This window comes from Natator depressus, chromosome 5 (genome assembly GCF_965152275.1).
Source record: "Natator depressus isolate rNatDep1 chromosome 5, rNatDep2.hap1, whole genome shotgun sequence".
Classification (NCBI taxonomy): Eukaryota; Metazoa; Chordata; order Testudines; family Cheloniidae; genus Natator; species Natator depressus.
The window spans coordinates 24,873,981-24,898,004 of NC_134238.1; the positions used below are offsets into that span (position 1 = coordinate 24,873,981).

At 42.7% G+C, this 24,024-nt stretch overlaps 1 protein-coding gene and 1 long non-coding RNA gene across 2 annotated transcripts; one reads left to right on the forward strand and one right to left on the reverse strand.

Annotated features, from left to right (window-relative positions):
- Window positions 1–65: 65 nt before the first annotated feature.
- Window positions 66–22,943, forward strand: SKP2 (S-phase kinase associated protein 2). Its single transcript, XM_074952478.1, has 10 exons — window positions 66–239; window positions 2,254–2,513; window positions 3,905–4,016; window positions 4,714–4,857; window positions 5,435–5,569; window positions 7,835–7,933; window positions 11,729–11,856; window positions 13,529–13,580; window positions 16,467–16,574; window positions 20,266–22,943. The coding sequence occupies exons 1-10, from the start codon at window positions 211–213 to the stop codon at window positions 20,477–20,479; spliced, it is 1,281 nt and encodes a 426-aa protein (XP_074808579.1). The 5' UTR covers window positions 66–210; the 3' UTR covers window positions 20,480–22,943.
- LOC141987275 (uncharacterized) lies at window positions 9,721–14,237 on the reverse strand. Its single transcript, XR_012639484.1, has 3 exons — window positions 14,151–14,237; window positions 11,125–11,265; window positions 9,721–10,407 (listed from the first exon to the last, which is right to left on the reverse strand). It is a non-coding gene; the product is annotated as an uncharacterized LOC141987275 (long non-coding RNA).
- Window positions 22,944–24,024: the final 1,081 nt, after the last annotated feature.

Here is a 24,024-nt window from a genome sequence, read left to right on the forward strand (position 1 = left end):
GAACGAACTACAAATCCCAGGAGGCAGTGCAGCTGCCCCTTTCACTGGCTGCTAGCCTCACTTCCGTTAGGAGTAGCGCGCGCTGGGGAATGGAACGTTGTGCTGGTCGCGCTCAGTTCGGTGGTGCTGCTGCTGCGCAGAGAGGAGGCGCGGGAAGGGACGGTCGCTCCTGCTGCTGGTTAGTGCGGGGACCCAGGCTCCCAGCTTCTAATGCTTCTGCGCCAGGCCACCATGCACAGGTAATGCGGCGGCCGGGGGCAACTGGCCAGAGTCCACGTGGGGTATTGCATCGGGAAGGGGCGAGTGGTGGTAGTTGCCGCCCAAAGCATAGGCTGCTGCTGTGTTTTGGGGGGGGGGGGTGCGTGCAAAGTGTTGCATTGGGCTTTGTTATCTGTCTGTCCACGCGGTGTTAAGTCTCTAACGCTGCAGTATATTGTACGTCCTTCTGCCCCTCTCACCTCTACCCAGGGGATGGGAAACCGCATCTGCATCCCCCAAGGCTACCCTGGTGAGCACAAGTCATACATGTCTTGGTGTGTCCGCTAAAGGGTAATTAATAGCAGGTAGCCATGTGATTTTGGCGGAAATCTGAGCGGGGCCAGTAGCCTGGATGGTTGTGACTTGGAGGGGTGTGTGTATGTAGTGTTGTCCAAAATACAGTGATCCTGTAACAAACCAGTGTTCACGGAGGATTTTGCAGTTTTTACTGTGCTGCACGTTATGGCCATTTGGAACTTTATAGCGGTAGTGCGGCTAGATCCCCTCTGCTTCGAAGACACAGGCCCTACTGCTTGAGCCAAAACACTCTCCATTAGTGGATAGCAGTGGGGGCATAATTTTGTAGTTCTGATTATCTGTAGTGTAGGGCAGAGATATATAGCTATTGGCCAGTTCATTATATTCCCCTCTATAAATGAAGCATATTTTCAAGCATCTGAGGTTAACTGAGTTCATACTCATTGTTGATGGTTGTGTCTTTGGCCTTCTGGGACTTCACAGATGTCACTTTGCATCACACCATGGCTATTTAGAACTCTATGATGATAATAGGACCAAAAATGGAGAACAAACGCCTATCACTTGTGCTAACTGAGGGTCCCTGTTAGCAGTACAAGGCCTGTGGTACACAGATTTGAGCAGTGCTAATTCTATATAGTAAATGATAAGGGTACATGTACGCACTAACTAGTTCACTGCAGTATTTCAAAGTGCTGTACAAACACTGTAATCTTTAATTCCCCGGTGAGGTAGATAAGTAATCACTATTCTATACATGAGGGAATTGAAGCAAAAGAGCCTGAAAGCAGATGTCCATTTCAGAGGCAGTATTAGAATTCAATGTCTTGACTCCCAGTTCTTTAAACTACCAGGTCACACACTTGACTATAGATTGTAAATTGCACAGAGTTCACACAGGTGGATGAAGCAATTCTGGCAATGAAAGATGGAGAAGACCTGTTAGATCATTCATTGTAACCCCAGCCATTGCAGGACTTTCCTCCAGTTATTTGTGCAGTCTCGTAATAGTCCCAAACAACTAGATTTCCACCAGTTTCTTTGGCACACTATTCTGCAGCATGATAGGTATTTTAGGAAGATTGTCCTAATTTTCAGACTGAAGTTTCCCCTTCTTAGTTTCACCCCTTTGCTTCTTATTTTTTCTGTCCAACAAAATAAACAATACAAAATTAAATATATTTAGCTTTTTTAATCTTTCTACTTAAATCAGTTCTCATGGCCCCTGATCATTGCTGCTGCCTTCTCTGTCCTTCCTACGGTTTTATCTGTGATAATGTGCAGTATTCTAACTGACCGCAGAGCCACAATCTCTGCTTTGTTGCTGTTGACTAGATTCCCATCCCTTTGTGATGCCACAGTTCAAAATTGTAATATTCTTTTTTGCAATCATATCATGCTGCAAATTCAGTCTGATTTACTCTTGTCACCCTAAGTGGGTCCATTTTAGCATTTCTGCTTCCCAGCTTACTTCTTTCCATTAAGTATGTGTGTTTCTGACTATTTCCCCCACAGAGTATCACATAAATCTGTTCAATTTGATCCTTATATGTATCCCAGGTCTGGAGGTGTTGTGAACATTTGTAAAACCCTATAGGATTTTTGAATGCTATAGAAATACAAAGTGTTATTGATTTTCACTGTGAATTGTATTGCTTACTGTAGGGGATGTAGGTGCAGGCACCTGTGCCATTTTGTCTTCCAACATTTGGGGTGTAACTTGTGCTGTTCCTGCAGGAGACATCTCCAGGAAATCCCAGCTTCAGACAGCAATATTTCCACAAGCTTCACATGGTCATGGGACCCCACCAAGACATCAGAGCTACTCTCGGGCATGGGAGTGTCTGTCCTTAAGAAAGAGAAGCTGGGCAGTGAGAACACCCCTCAGGAGCTGCTAGTGTCTCTTTATCCTCCTCAGAAACGACAGAAAGTGAAAGAGAAGGACAAGGACTTTGTGATTGCACGCAGGCCTAGGCTGCTCCGAGAGACAGAGTCAGGTAGAGTAACAACAGCCCAAGCTTGTGTCAGCTTGTAACAGTGACAATGACTGAGGTTGGGTACTACAAATCACTAATAGTTTAGTTGCTTCTTACATAGTTTGGTCTCTCTGAGCAAACTCTAGTCCTTGGATCTAGTGAATCGTGTGTGTTTCTTTCAAGTCTTTCTTTTTTATCTCCCACAAACTTGACTTTCCCCTCCCACATCTAGACAAGCCTGCAGGCCCTAAAGAGAGCCTTACTGTAAGGAAGTGGTTCACTCTATTGCTTCCTTAAAGGAGACCTGTGAATGGATAGTATCTTATCATCTCTGGAGAAAATATTTCCCATGAGTCATAGAGACTGATAGCTACTATGCAGCCTATCATTTCTTCTATTCTGTTTTCTTCAATGACGATTAAATAGGATTTTGAATTTCGCCCATTTCCCAGATCTGTAGTACAGCAGTTTTGGCCAACAGAGGGTGGATTAAAAAAAGAGATCAACTCAGATAGTATAATCTGTTGCTGGAGGGATGTTTCTGAATCTATCTGAAGATCTCTGATCTAAACGTCACAAGAGATGAATAGTCTCATAGCCTTCATAAAACCTCAGTTTGAGCTGCTTCCTTACCATCTAATAACTTACTAATGCTTATGACTTTCTTTATGGTATTTTGGTGAGTTTACAGGGGCTGTTTTTTGAACTGTCACCCATCTCATTTGTGCTCAACCTGTCAAATATTTCTTTTCAGATAAAGTTGTGATCTGGGAAGTGCTGGCTGGGGTTCCTATCTAAAATGTACAGGGTCTCCCATCCCATTTAGGGAGGTAATTCCTTGTTCCACAGACCTCTTTGGAGCAGTAACAGCATTTTCTAGATGTACATAATGCCTTGAAAACGTACTTGCTTAAGAAAAGAATGTTTGGATTTTAGGCAGAGCAATAGCTCAATATGCATTAGGGGCTGCAGTTGGTAGAGTCATGAATCTTAAGAAGGGCTAATTGCACAAGAGCAGAATAGCTGCATCCCTTTCAGAAAGAGATTCTGGTTATGGAACTCTTTATACACTTTCTCAGAACACGATGGGTTGGACAAACAAGCTTCAGAAGACAAATGTGGGACAATGCTGTTGGCAGCTATTTTTGCACCTGTTCACACAGCATCTAGTAACATCTTGGATGAGATGGTAGTAGTAGTAATATAATACCTTTCCAATAAGGAAATGTAAGTACCTAAGTAGTGGACTAGTGTATCCCTAGATCAACAAGGGAATAAGGTAGTGATGGTAGGGCAGGGAATTTGTCCGTTGTCTTTAATATTTTTGTCTAATGGCAAAACTGTTGAAATGGCTAATCAGTGGACAAAAATGAATCCAATCTATGTAAAACCTGTTGACTGTTTTCTTAAAGGTATTTCTTGGGATGCACTACCAGATGAATTACTATTAGGGATCTTGGCATACTTGCCCCTAATTGACCTGCTAAAAGTTTCCCAGGTTTGCAAGAGATGGCAATGCCTAGCGTGAGTATTGCTTTTTACTTGTAGGTATTGAGAACAATGTTGCTTTTTAAAGGTTGTTAAATGGTCTTTTTCTCATTTTGATGTGCAGGTGTAATTCTGTCTACACTGAAAGTGGGTTACACATGCATTAAGAGACTCTAGACTCATTTGATTCCTGATGTTTAAATGGAGACTGTCACTTGAGAACCACACTTATCTGGAAATTTTACATTTGGGCTGTGCCCCTAACTAATTTAAAGCCTCTGCTCTCTTCCAGGCCTCCCAATAATGAGACCTGGGGTCTTGCCCACTCCTTCACTCCCTCCCCGCAGTATGTAGTGTAGTCTGAGCTCTTCCATCATGCACCCACCCGTTCCATTCATTGATTCCAGGCTCCTATCTTCCCCCAAATTCCCTAAGTCTTGCCTCCCACTAAACAAATAATGCCCCCTTTCCCACAGAGTTCCAGTACTTGCAGGAGACTACAGCCTATCGCAGTGAGTTTCATGCAGTATCTTGGCTCTTCATATTCAGGAATAAGAATGCGCTTTGCTGTCAGATCAGTGAGAAATCTCAGTAATGTTTGTATAAGTAAATCCTTGCTGAGTTGACTTCCTTGTTTTGCACATTCATTTGTAATATTAAAACCTGTTGATGACAGTGTCCTTTGCTTTGGCCTTTCATTACTTACTAACCAGCAAACTCCTTTCCTCCCTAGGTTTGATGAATCGCTCTGGCAGACCCTTGATCTGACTGGTAAAAATCTGCTGCCAGGAGTGATTGGGCAGTTGCTCCCTGTGGGTGTAACTGTATTCCGTTGTCCAAGATCCTGTATTGGGAAACCATTGTTTAAAAACAACCGGTAAGGCTGTCACCATCTTTTGGTGCCCTGGAACAAAGTCTCTCTTTCAGTTTTTCATATATTTCAACCAATCTCTTTGATTTAGCACCTCTGGTTGTCACTTGTGGCATCTATAAATTTTGGAATACAGGCAGCATGGAGCAGGGAATAAGGCACTGGGCTGACTATCAGGGGAGCTGCATTCTGTTCTTTCTTGATTCAAAAATTGTTCAAGAACTGATGAACACAATCTTGAGGAGTATAGTCTACTACCATTCAGTAAATTTTTCTTTAAGAACCAAGAACTACTGACCACTGAAGTATATTTCTTTGCAAAGTTAAAGGAAATATGATTTAACTTTAGCATAGACAGAGATATTGTGAGTCTTAAAGATTTGTATGCCTCAAAGTAAATAGAATTTTGCAGTTTTGGTAACCAGCTTAGTAGCAATGATGGATCAGACATGCATTAAAGTGTATACATTTTCTGCTAGCTGTGCATTCATTTGTAGTATACAAATGCAGTATGCTACCTGAATTTTAAAAAAATATTAAAATCCATTTTTTATGGTCTGCCTTTCTCCTTTCCTCTCTTTAGACCTCTTAGAGTGAAACATATGGACATATCCAACTGCACAATAAGTGTTGCAGATCTCCATACTATTCTTTGTCGTTGTGACAGACTACAGAACCTCAGCTTGGAAGGACTGGTGCTTTCTGATGATATAATTAGGTGAGTGGGCATGTTCAAAAGTGTAAGGTTCCTGCATCTCAGGACCATGGGCACCTCCTTTGGTGGCATCAGTGAATCATCAGCACTTATGCCTGGTTAGTCTGTCGGGCATCCTAGCTTCCAACTGAGCAAGTAGCAGCTTAGGCCTCCTGAGTGAGGGCCGAATAAGTCAACTGTTAGTGGCTCTGGCCTTCTGCCCTAAGGGTTAGCACTCCTCCAGCCCAAAATGGAGGATTGGGGGCAGGGGAACCTGGACCCACCCTGCTCCACCAGGTCCCAGCCCAGGGCACTAGAAACGACAGGTGATTCCATCTTGGGGTTGCCGGGAGAACGTGCGGTCACTGTCTTGCCTCCCAGCAACACAACAGACCAATGTGTCGGTTCCTTTGTTATACCAATAAAATAAAAACCAGCAGTATCTTATTAAAGGGGAAAAGGCAAAATGCCACATGTATTGTGAATACAGAAAGAATCATAGTAAGCAGTTAGTTATAGCTATAACATTCCATTCAATTTCATATTCATTCATACACACACAAGTTCTGCAAGGTTGTTATCATAGTTACCAGCCTTAGAGTTGCTCATGCCAAGCCACTGGCCAGGTGGCCTGGACATGAGGAGGGAGCAGGGCCTTGTCAGATGCTCATCTGATGCTCCTGGAAGTTGGTTTGCAGAATCAGACCCCAAAGTTCTCACTTTCTAGAGTCCATTTTTATAGGAATTTCTTTCTATGCCAGTCTATGGGAATTGCTTCATCATGCTGTTGCTGAATCAATCAGCAGATGGCACATTCCTGATGGCTCCGTGCTGCCAGATGTTATCTTGTTCTTTGGTTCTCCCATTCTTGAGGCTGTTGGGTGGATTCCAGTCTGCCCTCAGGGGGTCCTCTGGTTATTTCCACTTGACGCCTTCTTCAGCCGATGGACACTGGATTCTTAGGCTGGCACCTCCCTGATCATTCAGTTATTATTTACACCAAGCATCCATCCACATACATCCTCTGTCTCTATCACAATTGTTAACAAAGCGAGATGAATACAACAAAAGGGCGGGGAGTCTCTGGGTGCTGTTTCTTTTGTTACGAAGTATCGCTTTGAGTCTCTCTCTGTGTGAGTAGTTGTTGTTACAAAGAATTACTTTGAGAACAGACTCTGTCTTAGGATGTACTAACACAATTAGCAGCTTGCAGGTTTCACACAGAGGGAGAGAAACAGTACCAAAAACCAAGAGACCTCTTAATTAGTAATATCCTGGAATTTAAACTATGGGGAATCAAATTCATTTGTGATTTTTAATACAGAACTTCTTTAATATGATCCAACACCTTGGGGTTCTTCCTACCAGCATCTGGTGGGGCTGCTCCATGGCCACCGGGGCCTGGTTCCCCCTCTCCTTGTCAGACGGCCTGCTCTCCACTCCCTCTTTGGGTTTCTCAGTCTTCCGGGGTAGCAGTTTCCTTCCCTCCAAGCTGGCTCTGGAGGGTCATCGCCTGCCACAGTGGGACAGACGTCTTGCTCCTTCCCTGGTCTGACTCTTAACTGAGCTGCGGGGCCCTGTTCTTGTACTACTTGCCCCTGCGAGAGAGAGAGAGAGAGAGAGAAGGGACTGGTTTAGTTGAGCCCAGCAGGGTGAGTTAACCTCCTCTGTGCTGGAATGAGGCCACAAGAAGTATTCAATACAAGAAATATTCAATAATAACTTTATTTATTTGCCTTCTTGTGTGCAGAAGGCTCCCCAGACAACTTACAAATGCAGGCCCTCGTTTTGTAAATAGCTAGAGTAGCACAGACTTCAGCAAGATCACACTTTGGTGCAGGGGTCTGCATAGGCACATCTACTTACAGGATTGAGGCTTATTTTACAAATGGGATAATTGCTTTATCCATCACAGAAATGCAGCCACCTCTGAGGTGAAACATGGCAGCTGTTTAACAGGGCAGAGGAACATTAAAACTGCAAGGGAAATATTCAATTAGGCAGAATGTAAATATCCAAATAGGAATTTGGCCAGGACCCTAGAGATAATAGCCTTTTTCAAGTGTATGATTTGTCAAGTACACTAATGCAGCAGGTAAACAGTTACAGAACATCTATTTAACCGTTAAATTGAAAACCTAGGGCTCACTAGGCAGAGATGCACAAATGTATCTTTACTAAATTAAGGCCATCTTGAGCCTGGAACTTAGTTATGAAAACAAACCATAAAATTGATAATACCAGGAGAGATGTGAAAGCATTGTGACACTCCATCTATGGTCTTTACAGAAGCATCGCTCAGAATTCCAGTTTGGTGCGATTAAATCTCTCTGGATGTTCTGAATTTTCTGCAGAAGCATTGATGATGATGTTGATCAGCTGTTCTGGGTAAGACAGAATTAATTTATATACCTGTTGATATTCCTGGGAGAAATGATCATCTGAGCACCCCCTGGCATAAGTGTATAACTTTTATGAACTATAATTTGTGTTCTTGAACATCTAAATAGGGTATTTTCCTCCACGGAAGATTCAGATAATTCATGTTTTTGTTAAACTTATCTTCCTTAAAGATGGGTACATTTATCTGGGGTGGGGGAGGGAGTTTAACTATGTCTGTTTTGAATATCCTCATGCAAAGTTGATTTCCTTATTGAAAGAGTGACAAGTTAAACTCTGTCAAAGTGAAAGTGTGTCTTTAAAAATTGTGAAATGATATCTGATGAGCTCCCTTTACACAGTGTGTGCAGCTTTGATGGTAGAAAAGATCACTTCATGTTAAAACAATCCTTCAAAAACATACAGAGTCGTTCTAACTGATGTAGTACTGTTATAAAAATTTGACAGCTGGTGGAGACTCACGTTCTGTGATCTGCCAACATGAAGAAGGATGGTCTGTGGTTAAGGCACTGAACTGGGACTTGGGAGATCTGTGGCAGAAAATGAATCCAGAGTTCGTGTGTAATGTTGGAGAAACTACTTAATGCAAAGTTTCAGAGTAGCAGCCGTGTTAGTCTGTATCTGCAAAAAGAAAAGGAGTACCTCTGGCACCTTAGAGACAAACAAATTTATTTGAGCACAAGCTTTCGTGAGCTACAGCTCACTTCATTGGATGCGTGCAGTGGAAAATACAGCGAGGAGCCCACCTTGATTATCACTACGAAAGGTGTGTCGTCGTCGTGTCGTGTCCGCCCCCCACTCTCCTGCTGGTAATAGCTCACCTTACCTGATCACTCTTGTTACCATACACACTGTAACGCCCATTGTTTCATGTTCTCTGGGTATATAAAACTCCCCACTGTATTTTCCACTGCATGCATCCGATGAAGTGAGCTGTAGCTCACGAAAGCTTTTGCTCAAATAAATTTGTTAGTCTCTAAGGTGCCACAAGTACTCCTTTTCTTTTTACTTAATGCAAAGGCAAGCTTAACATGTACTGATTTAACTATGTGGGTTTAAACATACTTCCTCAGTTATACCAGTGCAAATTGTGTAGACAAAACCTTAATCTCTATGCCACACTTTGCAGTCTGTAAAATGGGGATATTATTTTCTTTGTCTTATCGACTTAGGTTGTAGATTGTCCCTGTTTACTACATGTATATGCACTGCTTAGCAGAATGAGGATCTGATCTTGGTTGGGACCTCAAGGCCAGTGGTTCTCAACCTTTTTGGGCTCAGGACCCATTTGTAAATGTTTATGGCTAGGGTGGCTTAAGTTAGATCCCGCACCCTGGGGGAGGAGGGTTAGGTCCTGCCTGGCACTCACCCCACGGTGGCAGCTCCTACAGCTGCTGTGGGTCTGGCTGGGCTTGGCTCTGCGCTCTAGGCATTGCAACCTCTGGGGTTGCAGCACCACTCGGGTTCAGCCACACCCCCCTGAATGGACCAAATTTCTGTGAGTAGAGTTGTGACCTGGCTCATGGGGTTTCAGTGCCACTCGCTCAAATATGGCCTCCTCAGACTCCCGTCATCATGATGGCTGGGCCAAACCTGAGTGGCACTGGGACCCCAGAGGCTGTAGTGCCTGGAGCAGGGTGGTGAGCCCTGCCAGCCCCATGGGATAGGAGCTGCCATACAACCCTTTGAAACATTCTGGTGTCCCGACCCATGGGTTGAGGAAACACTGCTTTAGGTGGTGGTATATTTTGATAGTAAGTAACAGAACTGGTGACACACAGCATGTCACGAGGGCGTGGCATGTTGAGTGGGAGCTGTCCCTGTTTGCTCAGTGTGGGGTTGACACACCCAGTCACATGGTTGTCGGGATTCTCTGTTGGGGCAAAACAATCAATCAGTCTGTAGCCCCTGGGGCGAGGCAAAGCAAACACTCAGTTTATATCAGGAGACCCGAGTAGTCACATCTAGTGGCAAGTGTGCGGCAGGGGGACCCACACCTACCCTAGTTCACCGGATGTGGCCTGCAGGCCGTAGTTTGCCCACCTCTGTCTTAACAGATTCCCTGGGTCGCTTCCTATCATAAAACCCATTTCGGGCATCTCCTCAGCTGGCAGCAGCTCGGCGTCTCTGCAGTCAGCTGGTCATCCACAGCATAGTCCAGATCCACGGAGAGTCTATGGTTCCTCTGCAGGAGCCTGCAGCACACATCCTTCCTCCTCTTCCACCAGCACCGACTGAGCTGAGCGGCCTCCTTTTATCTGTCCCCTCCACCTGGACCATGTGCAGTAGGGGTGCAGGGGTGTCATTTCCTGGGCCCACAATGATTGGTCAGCCCCCGTTGGCCCCGTGCAGGGTTGATACATCCTATCACTCAGCAGTGCACGTTTCTTTGCCTCGCCAACATGCTTTAACCCTGTTTTTGAGGAACCCGTAAGGATGAGAGGGTGACTTGTTCCTTTGACCTACGTTGAGACAACCAAAAAAAATTCAGCAGTACTGATTATTTATTTGTAATCTGGTAGTACCCACAATGTACTACACATTGTCCACACGAAGGAGTACACAGTCCCTGCCCCAAGGAGCTTACAATCTACAACAAGCTGTAGTCAGAGGCCCTAAAACATAAACCCTTGTATCAGAGGCCTGGTATGAGGCCTAAAGCCTGAACCAAAGTACTTCCAGGCCTTGCTAAGCAAAGCTGGGCTGTGAGCCAGAGGCAGGCCCTAATTGCAGAACTTGGCAAGAACAGGGCTCCTAGAAAGCACGGGCTAATGATAGTAGTAATAAGAGGAACGTGTGCCAAGATGGCACCTGGATATCCCGATACCAGGACACTTCACAGAGATAAGAAGGAACAGCCAGGTGCGTCAAAAGGACAGCATGATGGACAGATCTGTTGGTTTGAACCAACATGATCAAAGGAGGAGACAGCACCCTAATGAGTTAAGGGGCTGTATCTCAGTACAATCAGTAGGGATGAGTAATCTATTCTGCAACTGTATAAAAATAGGTCCTGGAGCACATATCTTTGTCCAGCCTAGGAGGCAGTGGAGTGTCCCGCCACTGATTGAGCTGTGTCCATTGCCAGGGGGCACATATTCGTAGTATGTCCTGTAGAGTCTATAGGAAACTATTACTGTGCTTTGTTTGACAATAAACCTGGCTGGGTGCCTTCGTACCTTATTAGAGTCTGTGGTCTTTGAGGGTTCTCTCGGGGTCTGCTGTGTCAGCTATCTGCGCAGAACTGGGGCAGCACGCAGCGGGAACACGCACGCAGCCGACTGTTATCATCGAACCAGAGCAGAGCACCTCACCGGTAGCTACCGACAACACAAGCAATTTGTGGAGGGTTGCACTCAAAACATGTATGATATTTCTATACATTATAAAAAATACACAAACTAAATCCGGTGGCCAGTTAATAATGGATAGATTAAGGAGCAAACAGCTGTGTTTTTCTTCTTTAAAGGTGGAGTCCTATCCATTAGGAACCAGACTATGGCAGATACCCCACTTCACAGCAACAACAAATGATGATTACTTTGCCATTGCTGGCTTGATGCATTTTGGCAACCAAGATGCTCTTTATCCCATTATAATTCCTCTATGCCATCTATTTAATCTGATCTCTTAAAATTTGGTGTCATTAATGAAGAAACTTGATGGTATATATCTTATGTACAGTTTGATTTTTTTGGTATTTGAATAGTATGTGGATGCTTTTAAGGCCAAACCTATGTTTCTGCAATGCTTCCAAATAGATGTATTTTTATTTGTGCATAGATTGGAAGAGTTGAACTTGTCCTGGTGTGACTTCACAGCTGATCACATTAAAGCAGCAGTCAACCACATTTCTACAAATGTAACTCAACTAAATTTTAGCGGATACAGACAAAATCTACAGATACCAGGTAAATAGCACCACTGAAAACTGGTGGTCTAGTGGAATGATATGTGGAACCTTAATTAAGTGTAGCTGTGATTGTTTAACTGTTTGCATCTCCTCTTGGTCCTTCAGACCCAGAGTATTGATTTCAAATGCAATGGTGCCTTTGCCTACATGAAGGTGTGCTTTATGTAGTACAATTCATAAAACAAAACATTAACCCTGAAACTTAACCAGCATTATTGCTAATTTTTGTACATGAGCTCTGAAACACTGGTAACCACTTCTTTTATATTATTATTATTATTATTGGCACTTAAATGCCACAATCAGGAATCCGAGCCCCACTGGGCTTGGTGCTGTACACATAAATAATGAAAAGAGTGTCCCTGTTTTACGGAGCTTACACTTAAAGGCAATCAAACAATATAATTTTGAGTCATGAGGAAGGAACTTAGAAATTACAAGACTTCGATTTACAGAGGAAAAACTTCAGATATCCAAAAAACCCAGTCACTACAAAGATGAGTGTGTTCTACATGATGGAAGTCATGAAGTGGTTTTCAGTTGCATGAATGAGCTTTGGAGTGCCTCAGAATGCCTGTAAACCTAGTAAATTTCTCCTAAGAAAACAGTGACTAAATTCAAATGTTTTTCCAGCTGGTATAGTAAAAGCTCTTTTATCTAGCACTTCACCAACTGGCGAACTCTATAAACCGGCATTTCTGATCTGCACTTAAAGTCCGGTTTATAGTGCGGTTGGTGTGGGGCCGGAAGGGGCATGGGATGGGATGGGGGTATGGGGCGTGGGAGGGGGCTCAGGATGTCAGATGCAGAGGGGAGCGCTTGCCTCCGGCAGCTCCCCACAAGCCGCTCCCCATTCCTGCTGTTGCAGGCAGAGGCGCGGCCTGGCGGCTCTGCAGGCACGCTTCCTCTGTCCCCACCCCCACCCCCTCGAGTCCCTGAGCACAGACTCCACGGCACTCAGCTCATTGGCCGGGAACCACGGCCAATGGAAGCTGGGGGGGGAGCAGTGCCTGCAGATGGAGGCAGCGTGCCTGCTTGCAGAGCTGCCTGGCTGCGCCTCCACCAGGAGCAGCAGGGACGGGGAGCTGCTGCAGGTGCATTCCCCCCATCTGGCACCCAAGCCCCCTCTCACATCCCAACCCTCTGTCCCAAGCCCCCTCCTGGACCCCAACTCCCTCCCAGAACCTGTGCCCCACAACCCCTCCCATGCCCCTGTCCCACCCCGTACTCCAAACCCCTCCCTCTGAGTTACCCAGCATTTTTACTTTACTGGCATCCCCTGTTTTCCCAGCATGCCGGTTAAAAAAGCTTTTACTATATATTGATGGTGCAAATGGCATTTCAGGGGCACTTTTTTTTTTCCTGTGGACAAAATATTTTTTTTTCTTGACAAAGCTAAGAATTTAAATCCTTTAAGGGTCTGCACCAAACATCAGTAGGTGAAAAAGATTTGGTATATGTTTCAAGTGCAGTACAAGTGTTCTTTAAACAAGTACAACCTTCTGTCAAGAACTCATGTTGGTAGAAAACATGTAACTTTCATAGCAGTGAATAATTCAAACCACATATAACTTTAAAGGTAGCTTTTACTGGTCAGGAGAAGCTGTAATATTGCTGGAAAAAAATGCCTGGCTGATTTATATACATGTTTTTTTTCCCCCCGCCTCCAGATATTAAGACATTGGTGACAAGATGCCCTTATCTCGTCCAGTTAGATTTAAGGTAAAAAAACTGTGTATCAGAAACTCTTCAGCAGCCCTGAATCCAAACAGTATCAAGAAATCTTTGCCCCTACTCCATTCAGGCTGCAACTTCTGTCTCTCTGGGGCCACAGCACAGAATCTGCCCCCTGTGCATCTGTGGGTTTGTGCTAGCAGAAGCTAGAGGAACCAGTGAGTGATAGATATCTACATGCATTTTCATACCAAGCTCATCACTGTTGTTTCTGAGCACCTTCAGGCAAGATCTTCTCTTCCCCTGCCCCCACCCCCACCGTAGACAGATGTCACTCCTTGGAAGATTTATTTCTTTGCCAAATTTCAGGCTTCAGCTGGGTTCTGTTCGGATCAGGTTCTTAAACTGTGCCCATCGTTACCGGTTTACTGTAGTACCGACTATCACAATATGCTGGGATTTTCTTAATGATAAAAGGATTCTTGCCTCCTCTTTGCCTCCCCAAATACACTGTGGCTGGCTCAAACATTTTGAAGGTATTCTGCTCAAACTTTTTACCAAAAAAAAAAAAAAATTCCTTGAGACAGAAATTGTTCACAGAAAGTTTCTGAAACTCACCTTTTGGGCTGAGAGTTCTGAGTGTGAAAACAGAAACCAGTTTGCGATGTTACTGTAGAGTTTGCTTACTTTGATATTGAGCAAGTTCTATAATAAAGGGAGGGAATACATGGCATTTAGTACAAGATCACATCTAAAACTTGTTTTAATAAAAGGGGAATTTATTTGAGAATTGGTTATGCACCCCCTTCTCTCTTCCCTTTTGCCCTCTCCAGCTGTCTGATCGGTTGTGCCATAAACTTTAGGCTAGGTTCACTCATAGGTTCCTGTAGCTTTTGCTGGCAGAAATCCAGATGCACAGGGAGCAAATTCTGTGCTGGAACCCCAACAAGATAGAAGTGGCAGCCTGAATGGGGCAGAAGCAAAGGTATCTTAAGTTGCCTTTGTGCTACTTGGGTTCGGGGCTGTTCTCACTTGGGGCAGCTGCCAAGGGGCTGCACTGCTACCGAGAAACCTTGTAGTGCTGTGGGCGCATGCTGTGTGCCAGGGGTGGCTGTCAAGAGAAATGCTATGAACGCTTGAAGTTAATAGACTTAAGGTACAATAACTTCCAGATGAGAAAATGGTAGCCTTATATATTAAATCTCAGTGTCTTAAGTGCTGCTGACTGTAAGTCACAGGGGGTATACTGCTTGACAGTATCTTTGTGGGTAATATGCAGGTTACCAAGATAGGAAAAAATATTTTTTCCGGAAGGGATAAGCTAAACTCATTTACCCTGGGGGAATTCTGCACCATTGCATGCAGAATTCATGTCCCCACTGCAGAAAATGACGGGGAAGCAAAGGGAAGCTGCGTGGGGGTCAGAACACCCATGGGTGTAGTTTGGGGGGGCATTGCCCCCCAAACAGAGGCAAAGCATGGAGGGCACACAGTGTCACATGCCACTGGCCCCCTGCTCCCAATGGCTGAGAGCACAGAGCTGCCCAGCTGAAGGAGAGTGCTGCTCTGCTCTACTGCTGCTGCAGCTAGACCCCACCTCCATGGTCCTAGTGCTGGTCATGCTCCCCTTCTGCGGGCTGGGACCCATCCTGTTTTCTGTACAACAGTGAAGACCCATGGTGGGGCAGGGTAAGGAGGGTGGGGTAGGGAGAAGAGGCAGTAGGGAAGGAAGAGGGGTGGGATGGGGAAGGGCATAGAGCAGTGGGGAGGGGCATCTCAGGTGGTAAAGGGGAGCCAAACTTGTGGTATCCCCTTGGCAGCAGCTCAGGCTCCCCAGTTAAGCAGGCCCAGCGACCCCTACTTCACTGATTCCCCAACCAGCTTCACACAGATCTCCACCCCACCAAGCCCCACTTCCCCCAGCACCTGGACCCCACTGAGCACACAGTCGCTCCACCCTCCCCCCCCCCAGCCCTCATCTTTCACCTGGACCTCCTGCAGAGTCCCATTCCCCCTGTACCCAGAACCCCCCAACAAGCTCCCTCCCCCCCCCCCCCATACCCGGATCCTCCACTGAGCCACCTGCATTGAGATTGCTCCACACAGAACCTTCTCACCCCACATACTCACACTAAGCCCTTCCACACTTGGATCCTGCTGAGCTGAGCCTACTTGCCCCACACCTGGATCAGAGGCCAGGGCTGGGTGTGCATGCAAGACTCTGTCCCTCTCGCTTGCTATCTCGGTGTGCCTGACATGGACAGACAGGGCCTTGGGGTGTGTCAGGGTCGGGTGCAGCCTTACGGTTGACTCCATGTCCGGGTGGGACTGCAGGGTGATCTCCCACCTCTGTGCAGCTAGGGATCTGTGCTTCCCACTGCCATGCTGGAGCCTGCACATCTAGTTGACCACTAAAATATAGAGAATTTTGTAAGACATTTAAAATGTGTGCAGAATTTTTATTTTTTTGGTGCAGAATCCCTCAGGAGTAATAAACCACATCTGCTGTCACTAACTCTCTTGCCTGTCATGCATTTGTAACATGATTATAAAATGTCAAAGTATAAGTTGATTTTTGCCATATCAACTAAACACTGCTTAGAACTCTTGACATGTAGAGCAATTTTCCTTTTGTGACCTAAGTTCCTGTGCCAAAACAGCTTCCTGCAAAACAAGCTACTGTTTTCCCTCCTCCAAAAATAAAAATGATGGAAATTGGTGATTAATTTCTAATAAGGAAGAAAACATGTTAAATTTGAAAATAGTTAATAAGCTGGTGAAGAAAGCTTTTGAAGGCAGATAAGTGTTTAATATTAATGCATGCAAAACTTTTCTCTCTGAATTTCAGAAACACTTGAAACTTTGCTTCTAAGCTTCGTGTTCTTGAAAAGGAACGTTTTTAATCTTACTCTTATATATCCCCTTTTATTACAGTGACAGTGCAATGTTGAAGCCTGAATGTTTTCAATATTTTCATCAGCTCATCTACCTACAGCATTTGTCTCTTAGTAGATGTTATCAGATATCTCCTGCTGACTTACTGTGAGTAATGTCTTACACCCGTTATAGTTCTTTACTATTAAAACTGAACTAAAAGGTGATCAGAAATACTTAATAAAAACTGTTCAAGATCTGAACTGCAAATAATGTCTTTAAAAACAGAAGAGGAAGGCTGGGACTAAAAGGCAGGATGGAGCCGATGATTACTGGGTCTCCTCTGGCATCAGCAAAAATCTATGAACCCACTGGTGAAGTGTCTGTCTCATTTCCCTCTAGTGCTGGTGCATGCACATGACAACCTGCTATCAGTGAATCCATTAGCTCAAGTGGCATAGGTCTGTGCTGTGGATCTAAAGGTTCCAGCTCTGCTGATTGCACCATGTGAGTGTAAATATGATTCCACCTAATGGAGTTCCTGGGTGTTGTTTTTCTTCCAAGTTCACCTTTTATACTGAGGAAGTTAAAAAGAATATTAAGGTTCAAAGTAAAAACACACCTCAGTTAGGAATTGCCCAAATTAAGGTTGCCTATATAACCTTAATTTGCCTCCCTTGTGTGTATATGCATTGATAGAATCTAATTACATGTACTGTCTTTTCCAGGGGACCCCTGCCTCATTGAGTGCACAGCCTGGATGGTACTCTGAGCAACTAATCACTATTTTGTTTTTTTCTTGCTGTGGCCCTATGCCTTACTTATTGCACACCATTCAAAAAGACTCTGAATATAAAATTCATTTCCTTATAGGCTTTTCTATGATGTTCATTACTACAGTATCTGAATGCTTCACAAACGTTAATGACTTGATTTGCACAAAACCTCTGAGATCTGAGGGTATTATCCCCATTTTACAGATGGACAACTCAGGCATAGAGAGACAGATTTAAAGATATTTAGCTGCTGAACACTCATTGAAAATTTAACTGGGCACCTAAATATCTTTAAAAATCTGTCCCCAAAAGATTAAGGTCAGAAGTGTCCACTAATGGGTGTTGGATTTGAGACACCTAAGACCTGATTATTATTTTTTCTTCAGAGTAGTTAGCATTATATATCTTTTTACATGGTCAAATTACAGCTCTCATTGACTTGGTTACAGTTGTGTGTGCATAGCATTTTTGCAAAGCAGACAACAGTCTCACATTGGGCACTTAGAAAATGAGACACCGGTGGCCACCTGTGAAAAGTTTGGTTTAAGTGACTTACTCAGCATCCCATAGTAACTCTGTTGCAGAGGCAGAGATAGAATCCAGTTCTCCAGGGCAGCATTCAACTGCCTTAACCACGAGACCATCTTTTCTCTTCTTGCAATACCCTTCCTCATTCGCTACACACCTTCAAAAACTTCTGAAGCCACAGCCTCATTCACTACTCAACCCTGATTCATCCCTCACACCAGGACCATCCTGTGAACTGAACGGGGCAAGTGTCGTGGAGAATAGTAGTATGCAGTCATCTAATTAAAGACTGTCAATGCATGAATTAAAGTTGCACAGGCAACCTTAACTTTGGCATTTCCTAACTTTTGAGTGCTTGATTTTTGCAACCTGAACATCTTTTAACTTAAACAAAAAACTAATACAAAATTATGGTTGTGTCAAACTGACCAAACACAAAGAAAGAGGGCCAGATCCTCAGCTCCTATAAATCAGCATGGTTCTGACATCAGTGGAATTATGCTAGTTCCATTTACACCTGCTGAGGATCTGCCCCGAAAGTTTAAAGTTAATGACAGGTGAAACTTCTTGTTTTTCCCTCTTGTTGCTCTTTAACTCTAACATTTTGGATTTTAGTTCAAATATATGATGTGCCACATTGGTGTTCTTAATAAATATCAGGAGGAAGTTATGCTATGTTAAAACTCCATTTTAAGTCAGAATCTGTGTAGGCTAGCACAGCTTTGCTGTGTGACCTCGGGCAAATCAATTAGTTGTACTTCCCCATCTGTAAAATGGGAACATTTGTCTCATGGTGGTCCGTGAGGATTTTTAGCAAATGGAGCAGTTTTCAAAGGTGCCAAGTGCAATTTGGCATCTTACTCTTATTGACTTTCAGTAGGAGTTAGGTGCCTGTCATTTAAAAATCTCCTCCAAAGACGTGTTGATATTCTCTGGTGGAAGATGTTATAGAAGTGCAAAGAACTTTTGAACATAACATTACACTGATCTGAGATTCCTTCAGTACTTATGTGTAATGGAGAGACTTAAGGATGACTGGTGAAATCTTTTACTCTTTCAAAAAGAAAAGGAGTACTTGTGGCACCTTAGAGAGTAACGGCTGCTACTCTGAAACCTGTCACTTTACTCCTTGTTTGTTACTGGGTCAGCTATGTCAATGTTAGTCACTTTTCTCAGTAGTAGCAAGAAGGGAGTAAATATGTGAAAGCTTATCACAGACTAATAGCTCTGTAAATATTTACATACTCTTTAAAGGGATATTAAGTAGCTGCTCTGAAAGAATTTTAAAACTCCGATAATTTGCTCAGTAGTACAGAGGTACTGCAGCCTCTGATGTCTATGAAGCGGCTGTTGAAGTATAATATCCTTAAGGAAATGATTCATTAAGCCATTTCTATTTTCTAAACAAGATAGATTCCCTTACCTAGGCTCCCCAAAAAATTGTGAAAAACAATATTTAGTAAAACAAAGCATTAAATGGTTGGATGCATAAGAAATCCAAATCTGTTACTTTGATAGTATAAAACTTGTTGAAACAATTTATGTACAATAAAATTGTTTGTCAAAGTTTAAAAAAAGAACTTGCAACGGATGTATATTGATTCCTAAACCTAGACTGTTAAAATAGGAATTGGAAGACCTTTAACACTGGAGTAGTGATGCGGCTATGGGATAGCTCTGTAGTGTTTGTTCCTTCTGATGAATCCATCTGTCCCTGACTGTACTTGCAAATACACATTTAAATGATAGCTGGACAAACACAAGGAACTTGGTCTGTATGACCAGTTCAAACATCACCACAAATTCCAGTCTGCTGATTCCTTGTCCAGACTGTAATCTCAGCCCTGTTACTGCCACTACCACCTTATCTGGCCTGTTACCATAACCCTTCAATCCATTCAAAACACCACCACAAAAGTCACAAACCTTGGCCACTCCAGAGTTTGTTCACTGGTTATTTCTTGCCCTGTGTTATCAGGATTAAGCTCCTTACCCTCTCCACCCTGAGCATTTTGATTCTTGTCTACCTCTGTTCTTGCTTGTAAAGGACTTAGCACACCATTGATGATGATAGAATATTCCATACAGTGAAGAATAGGTAATCATTAGCTAAGATTATTAAAAGTATTTCTAAGGAGATGACTGATGTGTAGGATTTACCATCTGGGCACAATTTGCTCCACTTATTCTGAATGTTGATTTTAATAGTCCCTTGCTATTGCAGACACTAAATAAACAAACCAACCATGTCCTGCAATAACCTAGCATGTGTGAGGCTCATTAGTTATGAATAAAGTTACTTACATTTCACTGCATTTAAATTCCTATTTCTCTATTCAAGCTGGCTTGGCAATTGAACTTCTTACTGAATGACCAGAACAGAGCATAAAGTTTCAATTAAGTATATTTAAAATCAGATTTTTTAGATAGGAGCAAACATTTATCCAAAAACTATTTTCCAGACTTTCATGAAAAAAATAGTATGCAGTTTGGGTAAAAGGTTTAAGCCATTTTTGCAGCTCATTGATCTGCTTGTTTTGTTTCTCTCCTTCTAGTGAGCTTGGTGAACTTCCCACACTAAAGACTCTTCAAGCTTTTGGAATAGTGACTGACAACTCCCTACAGCTCCTAAAAGAAACACTTCCCCACATAAAGATCAATTGTTCACATTTTACAACCATTGCACGGCCAACTGTTGGTAGCAAAAAGAACCAGGAGATCTGGGGCATCAAATGCAGACTGACACTGAGAAATCCTAGTGGTTTGTGATGCAGAGTTTGCCTGATATTTTCTTTTGTTGGCACCAGGTGTGGTGTGCTTCATCAAGAAACCCAAACACTGGAGCATCACTCTAGTTCTTCTTGTAAAAAGTGTTTTAACGTGGTCTTATGCTATAATTTACTTTCATAAGTATATTTTTATATTGTCCTTCTCTTACTGCCTTCAGAAATGTGTCCCGAAATCTAATCAGGTATGAGTAATTGTAGGCATTTTAAGTCAATCTTGCTTTTAGAAAGATGTTTGCAAAAGCCAAGTGACTATTGCAATTGCGCTAAACATGATTAAGTTAGAAAGTTTGGTAAATATTGCAGCTGTTCTAGTTATTTGGCAATGTGCTTAATTCTGCAGTCTGTGATATTGCTTTATTTGAACTGTGAGAGTCCAAAGATGCTTCTGTAATATTTTTCTAAATACACAGCTTTGAGTAAAGCCCTTGCAAAGTAGAGTGATGTTCGGTCATTAAGGAACTGTTTTACTTCATTACAACTCAGTACGATCCTGACTGTTTCAGAGTTTAGAGCTCAGAATGAGTAAGGGCATAAAGTCTAAATAGACTCTTAACTGAACAGGATGAAACATTTGGTGCTATCTACTTTTTGGAGGGACCGGGAAGGAACCATGGCTTTGGACACTAAATTCACTGAAACTTAATGCAATAGGAGCCGTGGGAAGGGAGATCCACACAAAAGGAGCTACGAGGAAGCTGAATCGGACACTAGTTATAAGGCAGCAGAACAGAGCTACAGTGCATTTTTTCCCATCAATTACAGAAGTGACCCTCACTGGTTCAAAATGACTGTGCTGAGTAGTTTAAAACTTGAAACCCCTTTGCAAGTTTTTGAAACCAAGATCTCACCTGTCAGGGTGAAGTTTTCATTGGGTATTGTTTGACTTACATTCTAGTTCTGTGCTACTTAATCAGTATTAACTTCTTCTGATTTGTGATTTCCACAGTTTCTAAAGATGCATTATTAATGCAAGAATCTCTTCATAGGTAAGCTTAGTATGATTCTTTTTATATAGCCCTGTATTCACATCCCTTCATTGAGACACTGGAGGGCTAAGGAGCAGTAAAGAGGGAAATACACAGAACTCCAGAGCTCTTCAGGGCAAGGAGAGGAAGGGATTGCTGGGATCTAATGGGTGTCAAGCACTCCACAGTACAGAAGCAGCAGTCTTGCAGATATGCTTGCTATAGCAAAGGGAGAGATAAGGGAGTATGTGGGGACCTAAGTTCTACAATGCAGAAAATGTGGCAAACCTTAAGTTTCTAGGCTCTGTTGTCCCAGTTCCTGTATTTTAAAGAAACCCACCAAAAACGTAGCAACTTTGATGGTAGTTCAACAAAGAAAAATATGAAAGTATAGAAATGAACAACTAGATAACTATTCGAGCCCATAAGAAGGGAAAGGATAGATATGTGGCTAAGGCACAGGTGTAAGCCTTAGATCTGCTTCTTTGTGCCTCCGTTCACCATCTCTAAAATGGATGTAGTACATCCCTACGTTTGAGGTGCTGAGAATAAGTTTATTCATGACTGAGGTGGCTAGACAGAAAGGTGCCCAGGCCATAAGATTACCTTCAGAAAAAATGTATGTACAGTAGAAGCTCAGTTACAAACTGACTGGTCAACTACACACCTCATTTGGAACTGCAAGTACACAATCAGGCAGCAGCAGAGATGGGAAGAAGAAAAAGTACAGTAGTGTGTTAAACAACAAACTACTAAAATAAAGAGGGAAAGTTTTTAAAAAAGATTTGAGGTAAGGAAACTTGTGCTTCTAATTTTAAATTAAAATGGTTACAAGTAGCATTTTTCTTCTTCTGCATAATGAAGTTTCAAACCTGTATTAAGTCAATGTTCAGTTGTAAACTTTTGAAAGAACCACCATAATGTTTTGTTTAAAGTTATGAACATTTCAGAGTTACGAACAACCTCTATTCCCAAGATGTTCGTAACTCTGAGATTCTATTGTACAATCATAAAGTAAAAAGAAAAGGAGTACTTGTGGCACCTTAGAGACTAAAATTTATTTGAGCATAAGCTTTCGTGAGCTACAGCTCACTTCATTGGATGCATCCGCTTCACTGTTAGACCATAACAGTGTGGGGTAGTGTTGGCACTATTACTTCCAGTCAGACTATTTCTCCCACTTGACATCTTGCTTTGAGTTTACTGAGGACAGCCAAGTTACATATCTAAGCAGCCCGACATTTTTGAAATACCTGCCTGAGTAAGGTCTTCATAGCATGGGATCCTAAAGACTTAATTTATAATTATAAAGATAAAGGCATTAAGGGGTGAAGTGTTCTCTGCATAACTTCATACATTTAAAAAAAAACTCTTAGGTTCAGCACAGTTGCATGTGTTTCATAGTTTAGGAAACTACAACAAAACTAAAGTTGATAAGTAGTAAATCTAGATCAAGTAAAAGTCTTTAAGCTTGGAATACAGAAGAGTATTATAACTTGTATTTCTCTCCATAAATATTGTACTAGCAAAAGCTACAGCATTTCACTGTTGTACTCCAATAAACTAATTTTTAAAAAATCAACCCCCCTCTTGCTGTGGTAACAGGAAAGTAACTTGAATAAAATATCAGTTACCTGTGGAATGGGATACACTTGAAGTGCACTAAAAGCTGTAGCTATGGTTAAGTATACTTGGACTACACTCTTACTCTAGGTCTGTCTTATTTGAAGACTTTCACAACATGCTACTGTGTTCACCAAGATCGGGATGGTGCAAATCTGTCAGAGTAAGATGCAAAAACCTACTTTAACTGAGCTCTTCCACACCCTCACCAAGGGATTGGAGGAAAATGGAGCATGGGAGAAAAACCTGAAGTCCATACAACCTAAAGTGAGGTACAAGTCTGTACACTGAAATTAAACTCACAGCATGGTGATGGAATAGAAAATGCTTTAAATCCTGTCCAAATTAAATATTTAAGATAAGTATGTTGGGAAGAGTCAACATGACTATTGTAAAAGGAAATAATGCCTCACCCATTAGAATTCTTTGAGGGTCTCAACAAGCATGTGGATATGGGTAATCCAGTGTACTTGGACTTTCAGTGAGGTCCCACCTCAAAGGCTCTAAAGCAATATCAAGTAGTCATGGAATAGAGGTCCTTATGGATCAGTAACTGGAAAGGATAGCTAGGGAACAAAGGGCAGGAGTAAAACCAACAGTTTTCACAATGGAAAGAAGTAAATAGCAGGGTCCCCAAAGGATCTATACTGTTCAGCATATTCATAAATGATCTGGAAAAGGGAGTAAACAGTAAGGTGGCAAAGTTTAGATGATACTGAAGATAAGTCAAAAGCAGACTACAAAAAGTTAAAGGGCTTCCACAAAACAGCAGATGAAATTCAATGTTGATAAATACAATAATCCCAACTATATATACAAAAATGCAGTTTAACTTAGCACTTACCACTCAAGAAAGATCTTGGATATCATGGGATAGTTCCCTGAAAACATCCACTCAAATGTGCAGTAGCAGTCACAAAAGCTAACAATGTTAGGA